The 24,512-nt window shown below is 43.3% G+C and overlaps 1 protein-coding gene across 3 annotated transcripts in view; it reads right to left on the bottom strand.

The window, feature by feature from the left end:
- Window positions 1-692: 692 nt before the first annotated feature.
- Window positions 693-24,512, bottom strand: part of LOC126108965 (transcription initiation factor TFIID subunit 10-like) — a 104,923-nt gene continuing 81,103 nt past the window's right edge. For all 3 annotated transcript variants that reach the window (XM_049914358.1, XM_049914360.1, XM_049914359.1), the window contains exons 5-6: window positions 13,160-13,365; window positions 693-1,532 (exon numbers count right to left, since the gene is read on the bottom strand). In XM_049914358.1, coding sequence (XP_049770315.1) covers window positions 13,164-13,365 — 202 coding nt within the window. In that variant the 3' untranslated portion in view covers window positions 693-1,532; window positions 13,160-13,163. The remainder of the gene's footprint in view (window positions 1,533-13,159; window positions 13,366-24,512) is intronic.

Raw genomic sequence — 24,512 nt, 5'->3', positions numbered from 1 at the left:
TAAGCTGCAGGTGGTTTTTTGGATTACAAAAACAGGAAAAAAAGTGCGGCTTAGATTCGAGTAAATACGATAAGTGGCTGTATCTTTTTTGATTGCATAGTCTTAGTAACTTAAGTTTTATACATTATCAAGGGACCATAGAGCTTCACATTTGACATAAATTTCTACTCGATGAGAAAAATGATTTGAACAGTCACAGGGACAGACAGACAGATGAACAACAAAGTAATTCTGTAAGAGTTTCTTTTTTTACCAAGTGAGGTACGGAACTCCAGAAAGGATTTATTGGAAGGCTAGCAAAGTTTCCAGTCTTTTTTAATGTGCCTTTCAATGACTGAATACCTCTTCTACTCAGTTAGTCGTTACGTTTACTCTTCAACTACGTAGCTAGTCAAATTTTTACAGTTTCAGAACTTCTTTAACTATAGGTTTTGCGCAATGTTTCATGGCTTATGCTCTGTGATTTTGCTTCACCTTGCTCAAGCATCTGTCACTTGTTTTAGAAAATATGCTCACATTTTCTTATTATACTTACCTCTTGACACCAGTACGTGGTGGTTTATCATAAACAAGCTTATGGCGTGGGCACATTTGTGTGGCTAACTTCAAGATACAGACGTGGATCTTGAAGAAGAGGGACAAAACACTGAGTAATGTGATAGGAAGGCAGGCAATGGGAAGAACTTCTAAAATGGTTTTAATTCAATTTATTAAATACATTATAATCCTTGATATAAATGACAAAAATGTCAAAACTCAAATTAAACTCAAGTCTTCTGCATCATAAAACAGTGGAGACAGAATGATATTTCAAAATAACATTTGAATTCTTAGTGTCAGATAACAGGTTGGAGTAAGGATAAAGCACATGTTGTGTTATTATATGACACTTTTTTTTAAACAGGATTGGCAATAAAGTTTTCTTCTTTATTTCCTTTAATTTTCCTCCTATTTTTAGCATAATACAGAAGTGCAGATGTGCACGAATGACTGCACAGAATCAAGAAAGCGGTTACTCATGTGGAAAGTAAAAGGTTTGCCATACATTACACAGGACAACTCGACGGTGATATACTTAACGTGAGACATCATTATAATTTAAAATAACACCACTTACTTGACCACATGCCACAGTTCTCATCACTCTGAATATAATACATAATCAATTTAATGTAGTAATGTCCGTTTTGCTCGGCATTTTTCTGTTTAATCCACACAGCCTTCTAAAGTAAGTTAGCTCATCGCAACTGCACACGCAGCATCCTACAGGCAGTTCACATTAACTGAATAAATGTTGTCAACGAAACGATGCAATAAAAGGCATTCCCAACAAAAGTACTTCAAACTCGCCACAAAATCTTCCTTAGCAGCAAGCAGCAGTACTCGCTCGAGCTGCGCACAGCTGTCACAGAAGGTGATCTGAGAATTGTAGTACTGCAGAGAAGGACAAGAGAAGCCACAAAGCTCTTCAGCGGAATGCACCCGACGACCGCAGAAGGCCACCTTCCATTGCAGTCCCCGACGTCTTCTTCCTGCACAGCACAAATTTACATTAAAGCTGTCTGTCCACACTGCAAACTTAGTTACCAAAAAAGATAATTTACTGACACCAGATCATTGTCGATCTGTTAGTCACAGCTCAATTAAAAGGAGATTCTGTATATTGTCGTAACTGTTAACTTCCAAGAATTATCATTAGCAAAATATAGGCATAGCACACACATGGTGCTCAAAATAAAGCATTCAAAAACATAATATTTTTGCAGTAATCCACATGCTCCAGCTGTTGACAGCCACAATGTTTGCAGTAATCACCAGATATTAAAAGCTTTCCACATCACAAATTTCACATGTCGATATTTTGAGATCTTTCCAAAGCATTTATGTACTGATTGTGATACTATCTTGGAAAAGCTATAGCAAACACCTGGGTCGAACCATACTTGGCACGAAGAATGCGAACAAGAGTTGCTCAATAATTAAAACAATGCAGGAAGGCGAGAAAATCTTAAGTCAGAAATGGAGTCCCACAAGGTTCAATTTTAAGTCCACCCCTGTTCCTGAAATATGTGAATGACCTCCCACTTCACATGTGTCACACAGTGTTGGTACAATTTGTAAAAGACCCGTATTATTGTTCATTCTGCTAGAGCAACAGGTCTCAGATTACCCCACGTGGGGCGGGGGGAGGAAGGGGGGTGGGGGTAGGAATTATATTATCTGAGTAGTATACACAAAAAGCGTTCAATCACAGACCAGCCCTGGAACAATATTATTTTATTAAAATCATCTTTATTATGCTGTAGAGTCAGACTGAAATTCATTAAGTAAGTAACTATAACACACACATCAAAAAAAGTTTTGCATCACCCCGGTTCCCAGAACTCGGGAAGATAGACGTTGACTGTGGATATTGTATCACAGGCGCAGACCCTTTGACTGTTCAGAGATGTCACTAACCCCACCAAAAGATGTAAACAACCACGTACGAGCAGTGCCTATTAGACCTGCGGATCTGACAGCCGATTAGTTCCAGTCATAACACCGGGAAGGAGGTACACAGTTCGTGCTGTCTGTAGTTCAACATTGCCTGGACGGTCAATACTGCAGTTCAATCACATCCGCATTGTTACTTTGTGCCAGGAAGGACTCTAAACAAGGGAAGTGTCCAGGCATCTCGGAGTGAACTAAAGTGATGATGTGCAGACATCCACAGGACGTCGTGTTACGACTCAAACTGTGCTCAACAGGCTGCACGATGCGCAACTTCACTCCTGATGTCTCTGGCAAGGTCCACCTTTGCAACCGTGACACCGTGTAGTGCGGTACAGGTGGGCCCAACAACAGGCCAAATGGACTGCCCAGGATTGGCATCACGTTCTTTTCACCGACGAGTGTCGCATTTGCCTTCGACCAGAAAATCGTCAGACACGTGTTTGGAGACAAACCGGTCACGCCGAACGCCTCGAACACACTGTCCGGCGAGTGCAACGAGGTGGAGGTTCCTAAAATGGTGGAAAGGGGTCATTTTGACCCCACATAAAACATTTTCATATTTGACTTAAATAAGTACTTCTTTTAGTATTTGTTAATCCATACTTTATTTCTAGTAATCACAACAATCATTTACAGTTATAAATAATGTGTGTGTGTGAATTCCTAACGGACCAAACTGGTGAGGTCATCAGTCCCTATACTGACACACTACTTAAACTAACTTATGCTAAGAACAACACACACACCCGTGCCCGAGGGAGGACTCGAACCTCCGGCGAGAGGGGCCACGCAATCCGTGACGTGGCGCCCCTAACCGCGAAGCCACTCCGCGTGGCTATAAATAATAATTACAAATTTATTTGAACAACAATGTATCATAAAAACTTATTGTTGCTGCTGCTAACAAGTTTCTCAACTATAGATTTTAATTTTTTTAACTATTCATACAACCTTCTAGACACATTCAGTATATTTGGTCCATTTTACTCTCACATGTGGTTTAAAAACAGCTCTGTATTACTTTTCACTCAGGTCGTTTCAAGATGCTAGTTTCACTTAGCACAGGTGATTCTTGTTTTATGCAAACATTTTCCGCACACTGCTTTGTGGCTCTTTACACAGTTTTTGCTGGTCTTGTTGCCTTTGCAGAAGCTGATTTGGCACTTTCTCTGCTTTCTAGGTGATTTCAGTCCCATGTCCTATTCTTGCTCTTTCATTCCCTTGAGTTCATTTGCCAGTTGAAGTATGGTCTTCTTCCTTTCCACTTTCTTGTTACAGATCAGCCATGCATTTATTGCTGCCATGTCCAATATGTTGTAGATGACATGCATTGACCATCTCCTATATGCAACCTTCGTAGTATAGTTAAGGGTCATTTGATCAACCACATCCACCCCATGCTTTGTTGCATTGTAGAACGTTACAGCTTCAGGTTTTTTTCTTTCCTTCCTTGCTTATAGCTACTTCAGCATGCAGCATACTCAGAAGAATGACATTTTTGTTCTTCTTTCCTTGGTATACAGTCAATGTGCAGTCTGTGTTGCCACTGTTGTGCAGTATTGTGGTGGAGTGTATTTCAGCATTCAACTTCCTTACTTCGTCGGGCATTTCATGACGGATCTTGTTCATTGTACCGACTAATGAAGTTTTTTTTTCTTTTCTTTGAGTTTTTTAGCAAGTCGAAGAGACGTAAGGAAGTTGTCATCACATTTCTTCCTCGATTCACAAATTGCTCCACGAGACGCGGAACAACGTACTCTCCAAGTGGTTGTTTCTCTCTACGCGTGTCCTCTTTTGCTGAGGTACGGGAAAGCATTACACATATACTTTGTCGTTACATCAACAGCCGACCACAATTTGAGATCATATTTGTCTGGTTTGTTGGACACGAATCGAGTAAACCTGCATCTCGCTTTGCTCGGTAACAGTTGCTCGTCTGTGGGTATATTTTCTCCAGGGCGGTAAGCACGAATACTGTTATCAATGAACTTTCCCCAAATTTCAGATACAAGAGCAAATCTGTTGGCTGCTGGATGTTGAACCCGGTTGATTTTTCATCAAAATGGAGAAATCTGAGAAGCTCCTGAAATCTGTCCCTCGATAAAAGCAGGCCCCCAAGAGTGCGACCAGAGACCATCCGCAGACATAAATTTTGTGCACAATACACCTAGAAACATACGTGGTGGCTATCAGTTTCTCCAGTTCCTCCAGTGACACAGTCCAATCATTATTTTTTAGTACTTTTGGAGCATTTGATTGTGTGTATTTCCTCATGAGACGTAGCACTGCTTCATCAAAAATAAGAAGGAAGGCACTGATGACAGAGCTGTCTACTCTTTACCCGTCGGCAAGCTTAAGCAGTGGCGCCTCCTCTCTCCTACAGAATGTTCACAGCTGACCGCCTTCCAGAAGACGAATAATTTCCAACCTCCCACACAGTTCCATCCCTTGCAATCATCTTTGTAGATGCGTCCAACTGTACCTGCTGTGGTGAAAGAATTGATGATTGACATGTATCAGCATCTGAATCCTCTTCCACTAATCACCCCTCCTTCACAATGTCTTCATCTTCACTTGTGTGAGGTACATAATCATCATCTTCATCAGTTAAGTCAATTTCCGATTCAACTTCGGAATTCTCTAAGAGATGTAACACTTCTCCATCAGAAAGTTCACGCTGACGACACGTGTTCGAAAACGTGTTTCACGCACAAGGACTGCCTGAGTGACACAAAATACGCTGTGGCGGACTGGAATGTACACATGCCGAGTTGCAACGATGAGGAGCAACTGCTCCGCATTACTGCTCACTGTTGCCACTGTATTGCTGGATAATTTACTCATATTCAGAAGAGAAATTACAGTGGAGTCAAATTGACCCCTTCCGCCATTCTAGGTATACTGAAATGAAATGTCGAACAAAATTAAAATACCAGAATGAGATTTTCACTCTGCAGCAGAGTGTGTGCTGATATGAAACTTCCTGGCAGATTAAAACTGTGTGCCAGACCGAGACTCAAACTCGGGACCTTTGCCTTTCACGGGCAAGTGCTCTCCCCCAGGCTGTGGCTAAGCCGTGTCTTCGCAATATCATTTCTTTCAGGAGTGCTAGTTCTGCAAGTTTTACATGAGAGCTTCTGTTAAGTTTGGAAGGTAGGAGACGAGGTACTGGCAGAAGTAAAGCTGTGAGGATGCGGCGTGAGTCTTGCTTGGGTAGCTCAGTTGGTAGGTTCGAGTCTTGGTCCAGCACACAGTTTTAATCTGCCAGGAAGTTTCAAAATTAAAATAATTTGTAAATACTGAAAAATCTTCAGAAACAGGAGAAAAAATTAGAAAAAGTCATATAATTTCATTAACGAAGTAAATAAATTGGATATGACAATAAAAGAAGAACATATGAAAGGGGTCATTTTGACCCCTTCCGCCATTCTAGGGTTAAAACCACCTCATGTGCACAACATATGTGCAAATGGTCACACTCGAAAATAACAAAACTGAAGCAATGTGTAGATAATGGCTAACAATTCTAAGTAGGATCTTGAGAAAGTAAGCTACATGCTACGTCTCACATAAAGACCACTGCGCAACCAAAGTGCCACATTCTCAGAATAGAGTACGTGTTCTGGTTTCCTGGAGAGACAGTTCTGCTGTCGTACAGATAACAGAGAGAGAAATGGTGTCGCCAACTGGAAATGTACTATAAAGTACGATTCTTGTGGGAAAAACACATAAATTACACACAGATTCACTGTGAAATTTTGGCAGTATACGGAGCAAATGCAGTGTTGCATCTAGCTGTAGTGAAATGGCGCCAAAATTTTGACTGAGGCTAAAGGATGTGGGTGATGCCGATCAGGAAGTTGAGATCTCATACCCTGCCATTTTCATTTTTACGGCATGCTAAAAAAGCAGCTGGGAGGAAAGAGATTTTCCAACAATGAGGATGTTCACAGCAGTTCTCAACTGGCTCCACAACCAACAAGCGGATTTTTACAGTCGACGAACTGAGCGATCGCTACAACAGTCCGACTGTTGTTTAGACTCTGTGACTATGATGAAAAACAACGTCGTGTCTCTGTGTCACTTTTAAGTGTAGTACATCATTACAAAGCCTGCAATAATAATGTGTAACTTACTTTTTGAAGTCCCCTGTAAAGACGTATAGAAAGGAACACAGAGGACGCAAATCAGATCAGAAATTTGCAAATGCAAGAGGTCAACACCGACACAAAGCCTCCCCAGATAATCTTTTATTGTGTGACAGCAAACTGTAGTTCCTTTTACTTACTGCATCCTTTACGAGACAAACAAATGAGCATTTTTCAATGAAAGCATTATGTATTACTCGTGTGAACATTTTGTAAAATAAAATATCAAATTGGTGAGCAAAATCAAGTGCTGATGACCTCACTGTTGGGTGCCCATCAGATCCGAACACGTGCAGCACAATCGATGAGCCATCAACAGGTGATGTTACCAAGAGAACTGGCCCAGTCCTTTCAAACTCAAGACAAGGTAATGACCTATCACCACTACTATTCAACTGTGTTCTACAAAAGACACTGACAATTTGTGAAATCAAAAATGAAAATAACCAGAAGGAATTGCAGTTAACTGTCTCACCTTTTTGGACAACTTTGTGATACAAAATCGTTGAGGCTTTCGTGGCCACTTGTTGACAAACTGCCTATTGGCTTCTGTCTCGGGTTCTTCGGCCGACGTTCATCTAATAATTTTTCTGACGTTTCACCAGCACGAGTGACTGGCGTTGTCAAAGCTTCACCCTCCACTGCCGGTGGTGAACTGGAGCCGAGCTCGCGGGCGCAGACTGTATGTACCTGGCGCGCCAACATCCGAGGGCTTCTCCGCGGTCATTTCCGGTGTGGTTCTCCTCTTGCTACCTGCGATGGTCGTTCGCTGCTGTACAGGAAGCGAGGATCCATTTACCTTAAGGCTTTCCTCTTTCTTATTCGAACTGTTCGCGTGTTTTTGCATTTCTACAGCTTCTCTGAACAAGTGCGTGTGATAGTGGTTCTCTACAGTCAGAACTTCCGTGTCGGCGAATTTTATTACGTGGTCGGTCTCATTCAGTGCGTGCATTAGATGAACGTCGGCTGAAGAACCCGAGACAGAAGCCAATAGGCAGTTTGTCAACATTGTGATACTTTCGGAAATCCCAGAGGCAGTGAAAGTCCAGATCGACCTCCCAGAAAGGACTGCCAGTGGAATGGGGCCGAGGATCTTAATAGCAAAGACCAAATTCACGATTAGAGGCAAATATGGACCGAAATTCCTCGAAACAGAGATAGGTCAGATTGCGAGGGTAAAGATAATGTGACCACAACCCACACTCAACTACAATGTGCAACAACTACTCATAGATGGCAGGTGGAAACATTAGCAGTGGAGGGCCTATAAAACTGTTGCGGGAACACAGAGAAGAGTGCAATCTTTTTCAGAATGAAGAAATGGAGAAAGTTATGTAACATCCGAACGAGCACGGTCATTGATTTTTGGGCCAACGGTGGAAGTATTTACGAAACAGCTAAGTTTATCAGCTGTTTGCCTGCTGTTGTTGGTAAACTGCACTGAAGTGATAAAAATCGTGGACAGTGATATGCATATATACAGATGGCAGAAGGTATGAGAAGGCAGAGCACTCATTTGTACTCTGCTTTCCAACACGATTATGCCCACACAACGGGAATTAACAGACTTTGAATGCGGAATAGTAGCTGCAGCTAGATGCATTTTGGAAATTGTTAGGACATTCAATATTCCAAAATCCATAGTGTCAAGAGATTGCTCAGAACTCCAAATTTCAGGCATTATTTCTCACCACCGACAATGACAAACGTACTCATTAAGACGATGCAGTGAAATTTAGTGTTAATGAGTTAAGGTGGCAGACAACTGATGCGAGTGCCTTTGCTAACAGCACGACACCGCCTGCAGTTCAGTTTCACGACCTTCGCACAGAACTTAGTACCTTTGTATTTACTGATGGCTCTCGGACTGACTGTGGGGTCGGGTGAGCCTTCATCATTGGCACCCATGTATTTTGATATCGGCTTCCGGCACACTCTTCAGTCCTTACAACTGAACTCTTCGCCTTGTATCATGCCGTGCAGTATATCTGTTGACACAGCCTTTCCAATTGTGTCCTCTATTCAGACTCACTCACCGCCATCCAAAGTCTCTGTGTTCTGTACACTGCCCATCCCTTAGTGCAGCGAGTCCAGGAAAACTGTCACATCTTGCTGGAGCCAATGTCATATTTCTGTGGGTCCCCGGTCATGTCGATCTGCCAGGAAACGAGGCTGCTGTCACTGCTGCCAAGGCTGCAGTCCTCGTACCTCAGCCTGCTAGTTCCTATATTCCTCTGACGATCTCTGTGTTGCCGTCTGTCAGGAGGTGGTGTCCCTTTGGCATCGCCAACGGTCCTCCCTTCACGGGAAAACGCTTTGGTTTATTAAGCCTCTCCCAGCAACTCGGACAACCTTCTGTTGGCCCCCCCTGCCGGGAGAGATAATTTTAACTCGGCTGCCTATCGGGCACTGTCTTGCTAGCCATCGTCATTTGCTAAGTGGCGCTACCCCACCACTTTGTACACATTGTGCCCAAGTCTTAACTGTCCGCCACTTCCTGATGGAATGCCCTTTTTTTAACCACTTACGTTCCCGCTCGGGTTTGCCGTTTATCAGCTGTTGCAGCAAATGATGCGCGGACTGTCGACCGCGTTTTACTTTTTATTCGCTGAAGCAGTATGGCAGAGACCATTTAATTTCTAGTTTTGGATCTCCGTTTCTTTATGGTGTCTTTTTTAGCCCTTTTTCCACGTGACTGTTTTTAGCTGTCTTCTCAATTGGGACTGACATATAGTCATTTAACTCCTCTCTGTGTTTGTGTTCTATAGTTCTGACTTGGGTGCGTATGACCCCCATTGTATTTTGTGCCCTAAAGCAAAACAAAACAAACTGCCTGCAGTGCCTCTCCTGGGCTTGTGACCGTACAGACTGGACCCTAAACAACTGGAAAACCATGGTTTGGTCAGATGAGTTGCAACTTCAGTTGGTAAAAGCTGATGGTAGGATTTGAGTTTGGCAAAGACACTTGAAGAAATGGACCCAAGTTGTCAACAGTTCACTGTGCATGCTGGAGTTGCTCCATAATAGTGTGGGCTGTGTTTACATAGAATGGACTGGGTCCTCTGGTCCAACTGTACCAATCATTGACTGGGAACTGTTGTGTTCAGCTACACGATACCATCTGAAGCCATTCATGGGCTTCACGTTTCTAAACATGTCACCGGGCCACAACTGTTTGCAATCGGTTTGAAGAACACTCTGGACAGTTCGGGTAAATCATTTGGGCACCAAGATCGCCCGGTATGAACCCAATGAACATAATTGGGAGGTCAGTTTGTGCACAAAATCCTGCACCAGCAACACTTTCACAATTTCGGACAGCTAGAGAGGTAGCACGACTTAATACTTCTGTCGGGGGCTTCCGACAACTTGCCGTGTCGGGTTGCCGCACTACGCCGGGCGAAAGGAGGTCTGTTACAATATTAGGAGGTATCCCGTGACTTTTGTCGCCTCGGTGTACACTGCAGATGGTAGAACGATGCTATCCAAAACCGGCACGGAGGAAATTCTGGTGCACCACAGGCCACAGATGACAGGGCCGAATGACGGCTGCGGAGAGCAGTACGAGTGAACAGACGTGCAACTGGTGAGTAGCTGAAAGAGTCCAGATGAACTGAGGAGTTACTGTCTCTCCTCAACACCCATTCAGTGAATGTCTGTGTGCAGTATGGGACTCCACAACAGGCCAACTGAAGCCTGCAATCTGCATACCAATACAGCAACTGCCTGCCCACTCGGTGACCGCAGGTGGCCTTTTCAGTCGGATCACATTTTATGCTCAATCGGACAGATGCCATTAGGTCGTCAGAAGGCTTCGGGCCGGAGGAGGGAGCATTACGGTCTGGGGATTTTTTCTGTGGCATTAACTGGGTGATTTCGTCACGCCGGAGGGCAAAACGGATGAACGTAAGTAGCATCTATCCTCGGGACCGTGTCCACCGCCTCATGCAGTTTGTTTTTCATTGGCACCGTGACATCTGCCAGCAGGACGATGCAGCACGTTACACAGCTCACGGAATACGTGTGCGGTTTGAAGAGCACCGGGACAAGTTTACTGTACTCCCGGATTTTAACGCAGTCAAAAATCTGTGGGACCATCTCGACCGGGCCGTTCGTGCGACTTATCGTCAACCGAGAAACCTGGCAGAGTTGGGCACGGCACTGAGTCGGCACAGCTCCACACGTCTGTCGGTACCTTCCAAAACTTCACTGACTCTCTTCCTGCACGTCTCCAACTGCAAAAAGTTGTTATTTGGGATCTTGACAGGTGGTCACATTAATGTGACTAGAGAAGTGTAGTCGAGTACCTCGGTGAGACTGTGCGAGAAAGCAGACTTGAAAAATTTGCTGTAGTGAATCAATCTTAGAACTGGAGGGCGCATACGGGCCAAATAAAAACTTTTACAGCTAAAAGTTCATCTCCTGGAATGCCAAACTAAGACATTATAATAGTGTGGTCAAAGCAGAATGCCTGTGTGCCAGGGAACAGCTCTCTATGAATGAGATAGAGAAATTGGAGAATTCAGAAAGGAGAATGACAAAAAATCATGACTGTAATCCAGATTGAGTCCAGCTGGAAACTTCAGAGCAGCAATGTGAAGTGTTACACACCATTCAGGCTAATGATATTTCACACTCCTTCTGTAGTACAAGGAAAGATGATTGTAAGATATAAATGTCGTGTGACTAGGGCCTCCCGTCGGGTAGACCGTTTGCCGGGTGTGAGTCTTTCGATCTGACGCCACTTCGGCGACTCGAGCGCCGACGGGGATGAAACGGTGGTGATTATGACGACACAACACCCAGTCCCTTAGTGGAGAAAATCTCCAACCCAGCCGGGAATTGACCCCCGGCCCTTACGATTGACATTCTGTCGCGCCGAGCACTCAGCTACCGGGAGCGGACAAGATGATTGTGACAAAGTAGGGAGTAAGTCACGGAATGTATGTTGTGCACAGGTGTTTGTTTTTGCACGTGCAGACATTAAATGGGAGGTGTGGAATATGAGAAAACGGCAAGGTGTGGAGACAAGTAAATGGCTTCACCTGCTGTGGGTGGAGCGTTTTACTTATTGGAATTGTGGCTTGACAGTTGCTTAATCATCAAGGAGCAACCACACTCTCCAAGAATGAAAACAAAAGACAAGATGGTTTTGTGACAAATAAAGTATACGGTAATCTTGTCATGTTGAGCCTTCGATACATATGTAGTATGAAAAGTTGTATTCTACTCTAATCCACATGTCACCCTAACGTTCTGCACAACCATTCAAGGAAATATATGTCTGTAAAAGGAAAGTAGTGGAGGTGCTTTTTTGTTATATGAGTAGAAGTTGTCTTCTTTTGCTCCAATAACAGCTTCAAAATGTGAAGAAGTAAAGCCTTTCCTCAGCTACACAAGGGATTTCAAAGGTGCTGATTACCAAGATGCCTTAAAGAGAACCAACTACGATGACTGGATTAAAAGAAAAAGGTAAATATGTCGGATATTATGTAGGGTGACATATCTCGCAAAGTGTTCTGAGTCAGCTTCAACTACAATTAGCGAGCCAGCAGCTACATAAACCCCTTTTTTTTAAAAAACACTCCAAATGCAGAGAGGATCTCTGAGACTGCTAGGAAAAGAAGGCTGTTATTTATTTGACATCTGTACGGAATGGTCAAAAATAATAAACACTATCCAAACAAATATTTAATTACCTCTGTAACAAGAAGACCACCACGACATAGACTCAAGAACCTCAATAATACCTCGAGACACCCAACAACCTGGAAGCCCTCAGAATACAAAGTTATTAAGTGTTTCACGTCAACGGGTATCGTATGGAGTAATATAAACAGAGGAAACTATGAACTCAGAGGGCAAACTGAAGCTCTAGTGTGATCCTAAATGACCAATTTGCCATTTAGAAAAAAGTAATAAATAAATAAAATGAATAAAAAAAATCACAACTGTAAAAAACGAAGAGAGCATACAGGAAAGTGACAAATCTGTACAACAAAAAATTTTTGTTTAAAGATGTTAAATTAAGGCATTATAATGCAGTTCTAAAATCCCAAGTCCTGTGTGGGTCACAAACACTGCTTTTATCTCAATGCAAAACAGCAATAGAAGATTTAGAAAAGAAAGAAGGAAAAATATTGCGAAAAGTATTGGGTCCAATCGACAACAAAAATGATAATTATGTTTCGAGACCAAATGAGGGAATATATTCGATCTGCTCTAACAGAACAAATGGGGTCAGGAAGAGGTGTGTTACACTCTACGAACATCTAGAGGTAATGGAGGGAGACAGATTAACAAAGAAGATCCACACACAATCTTCCAAAGCAGGAAAACGGACAAAGAAAATGAGTGGCGAGAGAAGACAAAAATTGTTCTACCCAGAACACTCGGGCGTCCCGTGCCGTAACCGATCTGCCCCGTCAGGTCACGTCACCTGTCTGCCAGCCGCACGTGCCACGAAAGTCGGCACGACACATTTACCCCGACATTACGGAGGGAGAGGAACTTACACACTCAGACGTAGTAGGGAGGTTTCCGCACGACGATGCCGTACTCTGCGAGGGCGGGCGTCAGGTCCTCCAGTGTGAGCGTGTAGCGTCGATCCTTGAGGCGCGCCTTGGTGTTCTGTGCGGAAGAGCGCGTCTTGCAGTGCTGCAGGGCGTCGTTGGCCACGTCCGAGATGAACTTCTGGGCTGCCAGCGAAATCAGCCGCACTCTGCAAACACACAGTCCTCTGTAGCCGTGTGAGGGGGGCTATCCTATTTGTTATCATCTAATCTTTGTGCACATCGTTGTCTACCAACCCAAGTTCACCACAGGATCAACATAGCCCAACTATAACCAACACTTTTTCGCCTTTTTTCACACCAGATCTCCAGTTGCTTTCTAGTTCACCTTTATCTCTCCCCATATATTTTTATTTTCATTTTCATTTCAGCCTCATGTTACACTTTCCACCTTCCAATACCATGTCACCCTCACAACATCCCCACAACGACCCCATTAAGTTTTATTTACATTCCCTCCGCAAACATGCCTTCGCCCTAGCCAGATTACACTCCCATATTTTATTTTCTCAGGCTTGTCTGACATTTGGCATTACCCCCAAAGGCCTCACACTTAAAGTTCCCATCTCTGGCTGCAACCCTTCTTTCCATCAGTCCCTATACCAGTTCCAAACTGAACAATCCATTGCCCTCACCCACCTAATCCTTCACCTACACATCAACTCAGCCAATGAACACGCCCGTCAACTCCTATCCTTAATAAAAGTCCTCAATCTTTCCTCTCCCACATCCACACCGGCTGTTCAGAGCATCCTCCTACAGGCAAACCGCAAATTAGAACAGCATGCCACCCTCCACCTCAAAAAACTATCCAATCTCCTGGTTTCCCACCTCCGGAAAGGCAACTCACTCACCCTTCACAACCTTTCCAGCAAACCTCAACCTCCTCTCATTGCACGCAAACCCAGTCTCTCCCACCTACTCAATCTCCCACTTCCAGCTCCACTCCCCCCAAAACCTCAAAATTCCAATCAACACAATCTGGAACCACAACACCCTAATTCAGTAGTTAACCTTTCCTCCAAACCTCTCTCCCAATGCGAAACCTCTGTCCTATCCAAAGGCCTCACCTTCAGCCCCACTCCCAGATTCAGCCAAACAGCCCTTGTCAAAGATTTACTGTCCTACACTCGTACTCTCTGCTGGAAATATCACTTTGCCACGAAGAAAAATGATCCTAATCCTACTCCTAATGATCCAACTCCCCAAGACACTATCCAAATTGAACCCTGCCTGGAACAGTTCCGTCTTCAGTCACAGTGGGACCCACCTCCTCTTCCTCAAAATCACCCTCTCCAAACTTTCCAGGAATTTCTCACTGCCAGCCTTGCCTCTCAATCCTTCTTAAAAAACCTTAATCCTACTCCCAACATCACCACTGCTGAAGCCCAGGCTATCCGTGATCTGAAGGCTGACCGATCAATCGTCATTCCTCCGGCGGACAAAGGTTCCACGACCGTGGTACTTGATCGTCGGGAGTATGTGGCTGAGGGACTGCGTCAGCTTTCAGACAACACCATATACAAAGTTTGCCAAGGTAATCCCATTCCTGATGTCCAGGCGGAGCTTCAAGGAATCCTCAGAACCTTAGGCCCCCTACAAAACCTTTCACCTGACTCCATCAACCTCCTGACCCCACCAACACCCCGCACCCCTACCTTCTACCTAAAATTCACAAACCCAAACATCCTGGCCGTCCCAATGTAGCTGGTTACCAAGCCCCCACAGAACGTATCTCTGCCAATGTAGATCAACACCTTCAACCCATTACATGCAGTCTCCCATCCTTCATCAAAGACACCAACCACTTTCTCAAACGCCTGGAATCCTTACCCAGTCTGTTACCCCTGGAAACCAGCCTTGTAACCATTGATGCCACTACTTATACACAAATATTCCGCACGTCCAGGGCCTCGCTGCGATGGAGCACTTCCTTTCACGCCGATCACCTGCCACCCTACCTAAAACCTCTTTCCTCATTACCTTAGCCAGCTTCATCCTGACCCACAACTTCTTCACTTTCGAAGGCCAGACATACCAACAATTAAAGGGAACAGCCATGGGTACCAGCATGCCCCCTCGTACGCCAACCTATTTGTGGGTCGCTTAGAGGAAGCCTTCTTGGTTACCCAGGCCTGCCAACCCAAAGTTTGGTACAGATTTATTGATGACATCTTCATGATCTGGACTCACAGTGAAGAAGAACTCCAGAATTTCCTCTCCAACCTCAACTCCTTTGGTTCCATCATATTCACCTGGTCCTACTCTAAATCCCATGCCAGTTTCCTTGACATTGACCTCCACCTGTCCAATGGCCAGCTTCACACGTCCGTCCACATCAAACCCACCAACAAGCAACAGAACCTCCATTATAACAGCTGCCACCCATTCCACATCAAACGGTCCCTTCCCTACAGCCTAGGTCTTCGTGGAAAACGAATCTGTTCCAGTCCGGAATCCCTGAACCATTACACCAACAACCTGAAAACAGCTTTCGCATCCCGCAACTACCCTCCCGACCTGGTACAGAAGCAAATAACCAGAGCCACTTCCTCATCTCCTCAAACCCAGAACCTCCCACAGAAGAACCCCAAAAGTGCCCCACTTGTGACAGGATACTTTCCGGGACTGGATCAGACTCTGAATGTGGCTCTCCAGCAGGGATACGACTTCCTCAAATCCTGCCCTGAAATGAGATCCATCCTTCACGAAATCCTCCCCACTCCACCAAGAGTGTCTTTCCGCCGACCACCTAACCTTCGTAACCTCTTAGTTCATCCCTATGAAATCCCCAAACCACCTTCCCTACCCTCTGGCTCCTACCCTTGTAACCGCCCCCGGTGTAAAACCTGTCCCATGCACCCTCCCACCACCACCTACTCCAGTCCTGTAACCCGGAAGGTGTACACGATCAAAGGCAGAGCCACGTGTGAAAGCACCCACGTGATTTACCAACTGACCTGCCTACACTGTGAAGCTTTCTATGTGGGAATGACCAGCAACAAAGTGTCCATTCGCATGAATAGACACAGGCAGACAGTGTTTGTTGGTAATGAGGATCACCCTGTGGATAAAAACATGCCTCGGTGCACGGCCAGCACATCTCGGCACAGTGTTACACCATCTGGGTAATCTGGATACTTCCCAACCTGTCAGAACTCTGGAGATGGGAACTTGCCCTTCAGTATATCCTCTCCTCTCGCTATCCGCCAGGCCTCAACCTCCGCTAATTTCAAGTTGCCGCCGCTCATACCTCACCTGTCTTTCAGCAACATCTTTGCCTCTGTACTTCCGCCTCGACTGACATCTCTGCCCAAACTCTTTGCCTTTACAAATGTCTGTGTGTGTGTGTGTGTGTGTGTGTGTGTGGGCGCGCGCGCGCGCTCGCGAGTGTATACCTGTCCTTTTTCTCCCCTAAGGTAAGACTTTCCGCTCCCGGGATTGGAATGACTCCTTACCTTCTCCCTTAAAACCCACATCCTTTCGTCTTTCCCTCTCCTTCCCTCTTTCCTGATGAAGCAACCGTTTGTTGCGAAAGCTTGAATTTTGTGTGTATGTTTGTGTTTGTTTGTGTGTCTATCGACCTGCCAGCACTTTCGTTTGGTAAGTCACATCATCTTTGTTTTTAGATATATTTTTCCCACGTGGAATGTTTCCCTCTACAATACATATACGGTAGTTACACAAAATAACTAATTTCCTTTTCAAGCAGTATTTAATTGAACTTTATTATTTGCGGTATAATTTAATGACTGCCTAATACACTAATACATCTGAGTACATCTGATGTGAAAACATTTTATGTGACAAAATATTCGTGATTAGCTATATGTGCGAACAATATGAACATAAAAACATACCGATGATAAAAAATTGTTTGTTTCAAGATTGACTTAGCTGACTTACGAGCTCTCCTACTACTTTTTCAACAAACATCTTACTTTTTCTGCAATTTAATTTTTCAAATGTTATTCGTATTCAAAATTTTTGGATTCCACAATGTTCGAATCTTAAAAAGTAATTTTTTCTAGAATCCAGTGCCCTAGTTTTGCAATCTTGATTCTTCCTCTTCCAAAACTGTATTCTTTCACTAAAATATCTCATTAGTTTGTTAAGTACCCAAGGTGAAAGATTTCACTTCAAAAGCTCTTTGACGAACTTTAGGAATCCCTGTGTACATTACACAGATCTCCTGTAAAACAGTACTGATAAATTTGCCATTTTCTAATTATGCAGCACATAGTTCAACACACTTACTTTACTGCCTATTGTATCTTTGTTCCTACTAATTTTCTTGTATTTTCTGTTGATATCTAAAATGGATTAGCTTAGCATTTTACCAATTTGCAATTTTCTGTAATACATGTACAGATAAATAGGTGCCACACACAGAGCACAAGTCAGTCAGAGGTGAATATTCAATACATAAACATTGTGTAATTTTCAGTTATTTTGCAGTTGGTATTCAGTCGGTACAGTTACTGCGTATTTAGTTAGTCCACGCCCATTAGGCAAAACATGAATATCTACATCAAGTTTGGCTTACTGACCCTGTGCAATGATACAGATGTCCTACAGCTTACAAATCTCATCACCATCAAATTAAACTGTTTGCTACAAAATGTGAAGAGAAATTAAAACCAGATACTACAGTGCTGTGCACATCTTTTAATAACAGTGTATCAGACTCAACAGTTACAGCTTGGAGACTAAAGCAGACATTTCTACACAACTTATTAAGTAGAGACGTACAGACCTGGTCGGTAAGCTACACCTTTACCTCAATACTGAACTTAACGTTGTTCCAAACAATGCAAGTAGCCTCTGCAGCTGACAAAAACTTTGGTGAAAGTCTTCATACCATCGACAAAAAAGGTGTAAAACATAATATGCACTAATATAATAAAGCATCACTTCACGTCTTGCACAGGAGATGTTACAACTTTGTGAAGACACACTGTAGTAGTGCACAGAATGTAAAGATCCACATGCCACATTTTAAAATATTCCACACCAACGACAATCCACACGTAACTCACAGCAAGTGTCTGTGGTCAGTAGGCACATAAACAAGGATGAAAACAAAGCTGTGCTTTGGGGCAATGTCCTCCTGCAGAGCTAACTAGTACAGAACACAATAATCGCCCCGCCAGCCCCAGAGACAGTGGTCACGTGTGTGTGTGTGTGTGTGTGTGTGTGTGTGTGTGTGTGTGTGTGTGTGTGTGTGTTTTGGAAGAACGCCTTCTGGCCGAAAGCTTACGTGTTTAGCAGTCTTTTTTGTTGTGCCTATCTGCAACTCAACATTTCTGTCATATAGTGAGCACCAACCTGTCCTTTTAATATTATTGTGGTGGAACACACATAAATAAACATAAGGTAATGGAAAGTAGTCCTGGTGGATTTATGTGAAGTAATAAGCCAACAAACAATAGCAGTTTCGGAAAAATCCTATAAAAGATAGGCACCTGTATGAATATCAAGAGCTCAATGGCGAGCATGGACTATGCAAAGAAGGGAAAACTGAGAGGTGGGAGGAATAAGCAGTGTGTCTGACTAGTATAGGTACAAATGAATGGTGTGAGTAGAGAACAATGATATACACAAACAATTCTAATAAACAGAGGTCCAGAAACCAACAGGTTCCCTGACTTGACATATTATGAATGAGTACACCAACACCACCATCATCATCATCATCATCATCATCATCATCATCCTGAACAGTTTCTAGCCACACGCTGGGTCTGTCTGGAACATAATCCTCACCATCTAGTCCTGTTTGTTCCAGTGCTTGTCTCTTTTTCCAACACTCCTCCACACCTTTCCGCCATCTACCCTCGGGTCCTTCCCTCTGTCATTTCCTCCGCATCTCCATTTCGTTTATCTTCTTGGGAATCATCTTGTATTCCATTCTCTTCCAGTACCCATACCATCTTAGCCTTGATGTTTCTATCCCACCCTGCAAGGGGTTCCTCTTGCAGTATTTCCCTTATCCTTTCGTTCCTCATCCTCTCTTTCTTTGTTACTCCTATACTACGAGGTGTGTTTTTTAAGTAAGTACCATTTTGAAATTTAAAAAAAGGCGTGCTAAGATATCTCAATAATTTTATTTTTACATGAAAGCCTGTACGTTAATCTACGCACTGACGCCATTACAGTCCAATTCTTATTTACGTTCTGTACTGAGTGTTTAAGATGCCTCCGATAATCTTGAGTCCCGCTAACTGTGAAGTACGGGCTGTTATAAGATTTCTTAGTGCTTAAGACCTAAAAGCGATCGATATCCATCGTGAGATCTGTGCAGTTTACGGAGAAAACATTATGAGTGATGAAACGGTAAGAAAGTGGTTGAGAGGATTTAAAGATGGCCCCACAAATGTGCACGATGAACAACAGAGTGGGCGCCCTTTGGTCGTTAATGAAAGTATGGTGCAGGAAGTGGACAATAAGGTGAGAGAAAACAGACGCTTTACGATTTCCTCCTTGCGGGATGACTTTCCTAATGTTTCCCGTAGTGTTTTGTATGGCACTGTGACCGAGCACTCAAATTACCGAAAATTGGGCGCACGTTGGGAACCGAAAACGTTGACAGATGTGCACAAAACCAAACGTTTACACAGTGCATTGATTTTCCTTGAGCGGTACCACGATGACGGTGATGATTTCTTAAGACAAAATTTTACGGCTGATGAAACACGGGTGGCCTACGTCACGCCAGAATCAAAGCAACAGTCCACGGAAGTTGAGCAGGGGCATCATTTTGCTGCAAGACAATGCCCGTCCGCATGTGGCGAATCAGACCAAAGATCTCATCACACCTTTTCGATGGGAAACTCTTAGATCATCCTCCTTACAGCCCCATTCTTGCGCCCAGTGACTACCATCTGTTCCTGCACTTGAAGAAACACCTGGGCGGTCAGCATCTTCAAGACAACGATGAATTCAAAACAGTGGTGACGCAGTGGTTAACAAGTCAGGCGGCAGACTTCTATGAGGAGGGTATTCAAAAACTGGTACAACATTATGACAAGTGCCTCAATATTGACAGAAATTATGTAGAAAAGTAGATTAAGGTACAGGCTTTTATGTAAAAATAAAATTATTGAGATATCTTAGCATGTCTTTTTTTAATTTCAAAACGGTACTTACTTAAAAAACACGCCTCGTACTTCTGAGGGACTACATTTCACATCCCTATAATATGCTTGCACTGATTTCCTACGTTTCAGATGCACAGGTCAGTACTGTGATGTAGTAACTTCTATGTATTACGTCTATGCCTTCTTGTGGGATGTCTTTGTTCAAAAAGAACAACACTTCACAGGAATGTTTCTGAATGTCTGCCACATTCACTCATCTCTTTCTCATTTCTTCCATTTCCCTCTATCACACTTCCCAAGTACTTGGCACTTCCCACCTTCTCCAATCCTCATTCCACTAGTTGGTCTTTCTTTCTTTCTAGTTGCAGCCACGATCTCAAATTTGTTTGCACCAATTTTCATTCTGTACTGTTTCTCAGTTTCTTCCTGAGCATCCTGCTGTTCCTGAATCTCCTCCCGCCTGTTTCCCCAGATAATAAAGTCATCTGTGAACACCACTGCTTTCATTTCCTCTTCTCCAGTTTTTCTGGCACCTTAGTCATCACCACATCTGAGACCACTATGATGAAGAGAGGAGACAAGAGGTTGCTCTGTTTCACACCACTTGTTTCCTAGGACCAGATTGTCATTACATTTCCCACTTTCACACAACTCAGGCTTCCATAGTTCATCTCTTCCACAATGCTTGTTGTCTTTTTTTCCACTCCTCCTCTTCTACTGCTTCCGAGACCTTTCTTCTACAGATGCTATCGAATGCCTTTTCTGTATCGAAAAAAGTCACCACCGGATCTTCCCCAAAATCACATTGGTTCCCCCGGAGTTACCTCACTGCAAATACTAGGTCAACAGTTGACCTTCCAGGTGCGAAGGCTCACTGCTCCTCTCGCAATTTTTTCTCGAATCTCGTTTCGATTCTGCTTTGCAGGACATACCTCGGCACAGTGTGTCGTCAGTAGTCTATCTATGTATTGCCGGTGCCTTTTCCCACAGTTCGCAGGGTCAGCATGGTTAAACAGATTTGGCAAGGTTAGTTTACGGGGGGGCCGGATGCCCTTCCTGTCACCACCTTGTACCCTCTGGGACAGAATTAGTGTATCCTAACTGTCTGCAACTAGTGTAATCCATGGAAAAGTGTGAACGCATTCAAATGTCTGCGAGCCGTGCAACTGAGGCGGGACGTGGGGACCGGCCTGGTATTCACCTAGGGGGATGTGGAACACCGCCTAAAAACTACATGTGGGCTGGCCGGCACACTGACCACCGTCGTCAATCTGCCAGGCGGATTCGAACCAGAGCCAGCGTGCCTACCCGAGTCCGGGAAGCAGCGCATTAGTGCCCTCGGTGAACCTGGTGGGTCGAGTGTGTCGTCAGTAATGAGTACAGGAAAAACTTATAAAGGAATCCCTGAACATTCGGAAGTGCACTCGAGGACAGAGACATTACAAAAATGTGAAACCCAAGTTTCTCCCGGTATATACAATTTTCAAATAACTTACGAGAATGCAGACAGTTGACAAATGCATCTGTGCCTCAAAAATGACAGGGTGCACACCTGTCAAAATATCGGCAGTTACCGAAGATGTCACCCGGCTGTACTCCGGTAAGTTATTTGAACATTACGACAAGTGTCCTATGTGGCAATCGTTTACTTGAAGGCGGGCTTCAGCACATCTTGTCAATGCCCGTGCACGTTCAAAAATCCCAGCTGTGTTCCCAACGAACTGACAACCGTCCACAAATGTTTCCCAGAGTTCGTCGAGACCGTCACCAGTGTCAGAGTACAATGGAAGCTTTTAAATGTACCCACTCAAAAATTCTAACAGTTTCAAGTCCGTGGACCTAGGATGCCACAGTTTAGGTGAGCAATCGGAGACACTAGTTGCTGAAACACAATTTATCAGTACTTAGGAACCTGAAATGATGATGAATCAATGAGCGCAGTTTTTCCCCTTGTAATTTATGCCCCACTTGCAGTGTTTGAAAAGAAAAGTAGCCTTAGACATTAGCAGTATCGTAACATGGCGTGACTTCACTTAGGCATACACTGTAGTGGACAAACCATTGGTTTGCAGACTCATGTTTACAAGGATTAATTGCACATTTCATTGTCCTCTACTTACTCCTTTTGTTTGCACCTGTGTACGAGGTGTGTGAGAAAAGTAGTGAGACTGACAGCCCTATGAGAAATCTTGTACTCTTCTACAGGCACCTGTGTACGAGGTGTGTGAGAAAAGTAGTGAGACTGACAGCCCTATGAGAAATCTTGTACTCTTCTACAGATGTAGACCTGTATGTTCAACCCTTCCAAATGCTCAGTTGGAGTTTCTGCTCTGTACACCCATCACATGCTTTTTGAGAACACCATAAGTGAAGTTGTGTTTTTGTTGTGTGTTACGAAAATCGAATAGTGCAATTTAGAGCAATGCTATGCCTTCAAGTTTTGCAGTAAACTTGGGTATTCCCAACTGTGATCTTTGAAAAGTTGAAACTGGCCTACGGGGAACATTCCTTATCGAGAGGAGAATTTTTCACAGGCACAAATCATTTGTGGAAGGCCGAGAACATGTTAAAGGTGAACCCTGTTTGGGGAGACCTTCACCTTCACAAACCGATGAAACCGATAAATGTATACGTGCCCTAGTGAGATGAAACTGATGTTTAAAAATAAGAATGACGGGTGACCTGGTAAACACTTTCGCTGCACACATAATTTTGTTCTGAAAAAGGAAGAAAACTGCAGGACAACTGCTTAATCTCCATCTTTTATTTGGTACACGGCCAGTTTCGGAACAGTTAAGTTTGTAAACTGCAGTAGTAAAAATACTCTGTTACGTGCAAAAGGGAAGGGAACATCAAGTCTGAAATATTACATAAGGAACTATGGATCTCAAATTTCAAAATTAAAACAAATTAAAAGACAGAGAACAGGATGTTACTTACGAAGTTCCGTGTCAAAAAAGTAAAAGAGACCTAAAATGAACTGGGAGCAAACAGCCGTCATAACCACACACCAAAAGTTACCAAACTAATGAAACATATAAAATGCTATAAAAATTGGGGACGGGTGGTTAACATACTGCGTGGAATTGCCTGCAAAAATTCCATAACAGCCATTCTCTCATGCTGCGTGACCAGAAACACAAACAGGATAACTGTGTAACAATAAATACTAGCCATGAGTATTGAAGCCGCACACACCCCAAGAACATGTGTGGTATGTAACAAACACAGCAGTGGTGAATTGTTTAAAGTGAAAGAGTTGGGAATAACAGCTGAAAGAAGATATAACAATCACAACATTAATGGAGAAGAAGACATGTACATTTAAAAAACAAGGAAAAATATTATGTTACATGGACATCTTAATCTGCCTGGATAATGTTATAAATAACTGTTTGCAGGTTTGTTGGTTTATTAATTTTATCAAGAGGATGGGAATGAAGACTCCTTAAAATTTCAATTTCTGGCTTTTATCGCACTCAGTACGATCCACTCTGGGATAGAAGGAGGGTAGTTTTTGAAGATTTCATGGTTCCTTAAACTACTACCGAAATTTTTTGGTATGAAAAATGACTTGAGGAACTCCTCCCTTCCGTGTGTAACAGAATATTTTTACTACTGCAATTTATAACAGATGATGGAACTGCAACTGTTCCAAAACTGGAGGATTACAAATATGTCCTGCAGTTTCCTTCAAGTCTGAAAATGAATTTTAACAACTGTGGCTGCCCCATTAGGAGAACTCTTCATGCATCAAATTTTGACTGAAGAAAGATTTGTGCCACAATGGTGCCAAAAAACCCCACAACTAAGCAGAAGGTCAGCTGGAGAAACGTGTGCATTGATCTTGTTAAGAGGATTGCTAATAACTACTGTAAAGGAACTTAATAATTTTTCTTATTGATAAATGTATAGATAATTATTCAACCCTCATACCAAAGATCTGCCTGAAAAGTATTAAACACTGACTGACGAAAGAAGCTTTACGCTATTTGTTTATTAGTTTAGTATTAGTTACCTTTCATTGTTCTCATGTCCTGGTGATAAGACGTGCACTGTAATTTTAAGAAATTGTGTTATACAATGAAAGCTGCTCATGAAACAGAATGACTTTCTGATTTACGATACCATGGATTCCAGCTGCTGCAACTCTGGAAGGTTATTATTATTTTAATTTTATATGGTGAATTTAGATG

Source organism: Schistocerca cancellata, chromosome 11, assembly GCF_023864275.1.
Source record: "Schistocerca cancellata isolate TAMUIC-IGC-003103 chromosome 11, iqSchCanc2.1, whole genome shotgun sequence".
In the NCBI taxonomy this organism is placed as follows: Eukaryota; Metazoa; Arthropoda; class Insecta; order Orthoptera; family Acrididae; genus Schistocerca; species Schistocerca cancellata.
This window is presented reverse-complemented; position numbering and strand designations above follow the sequence as displayed.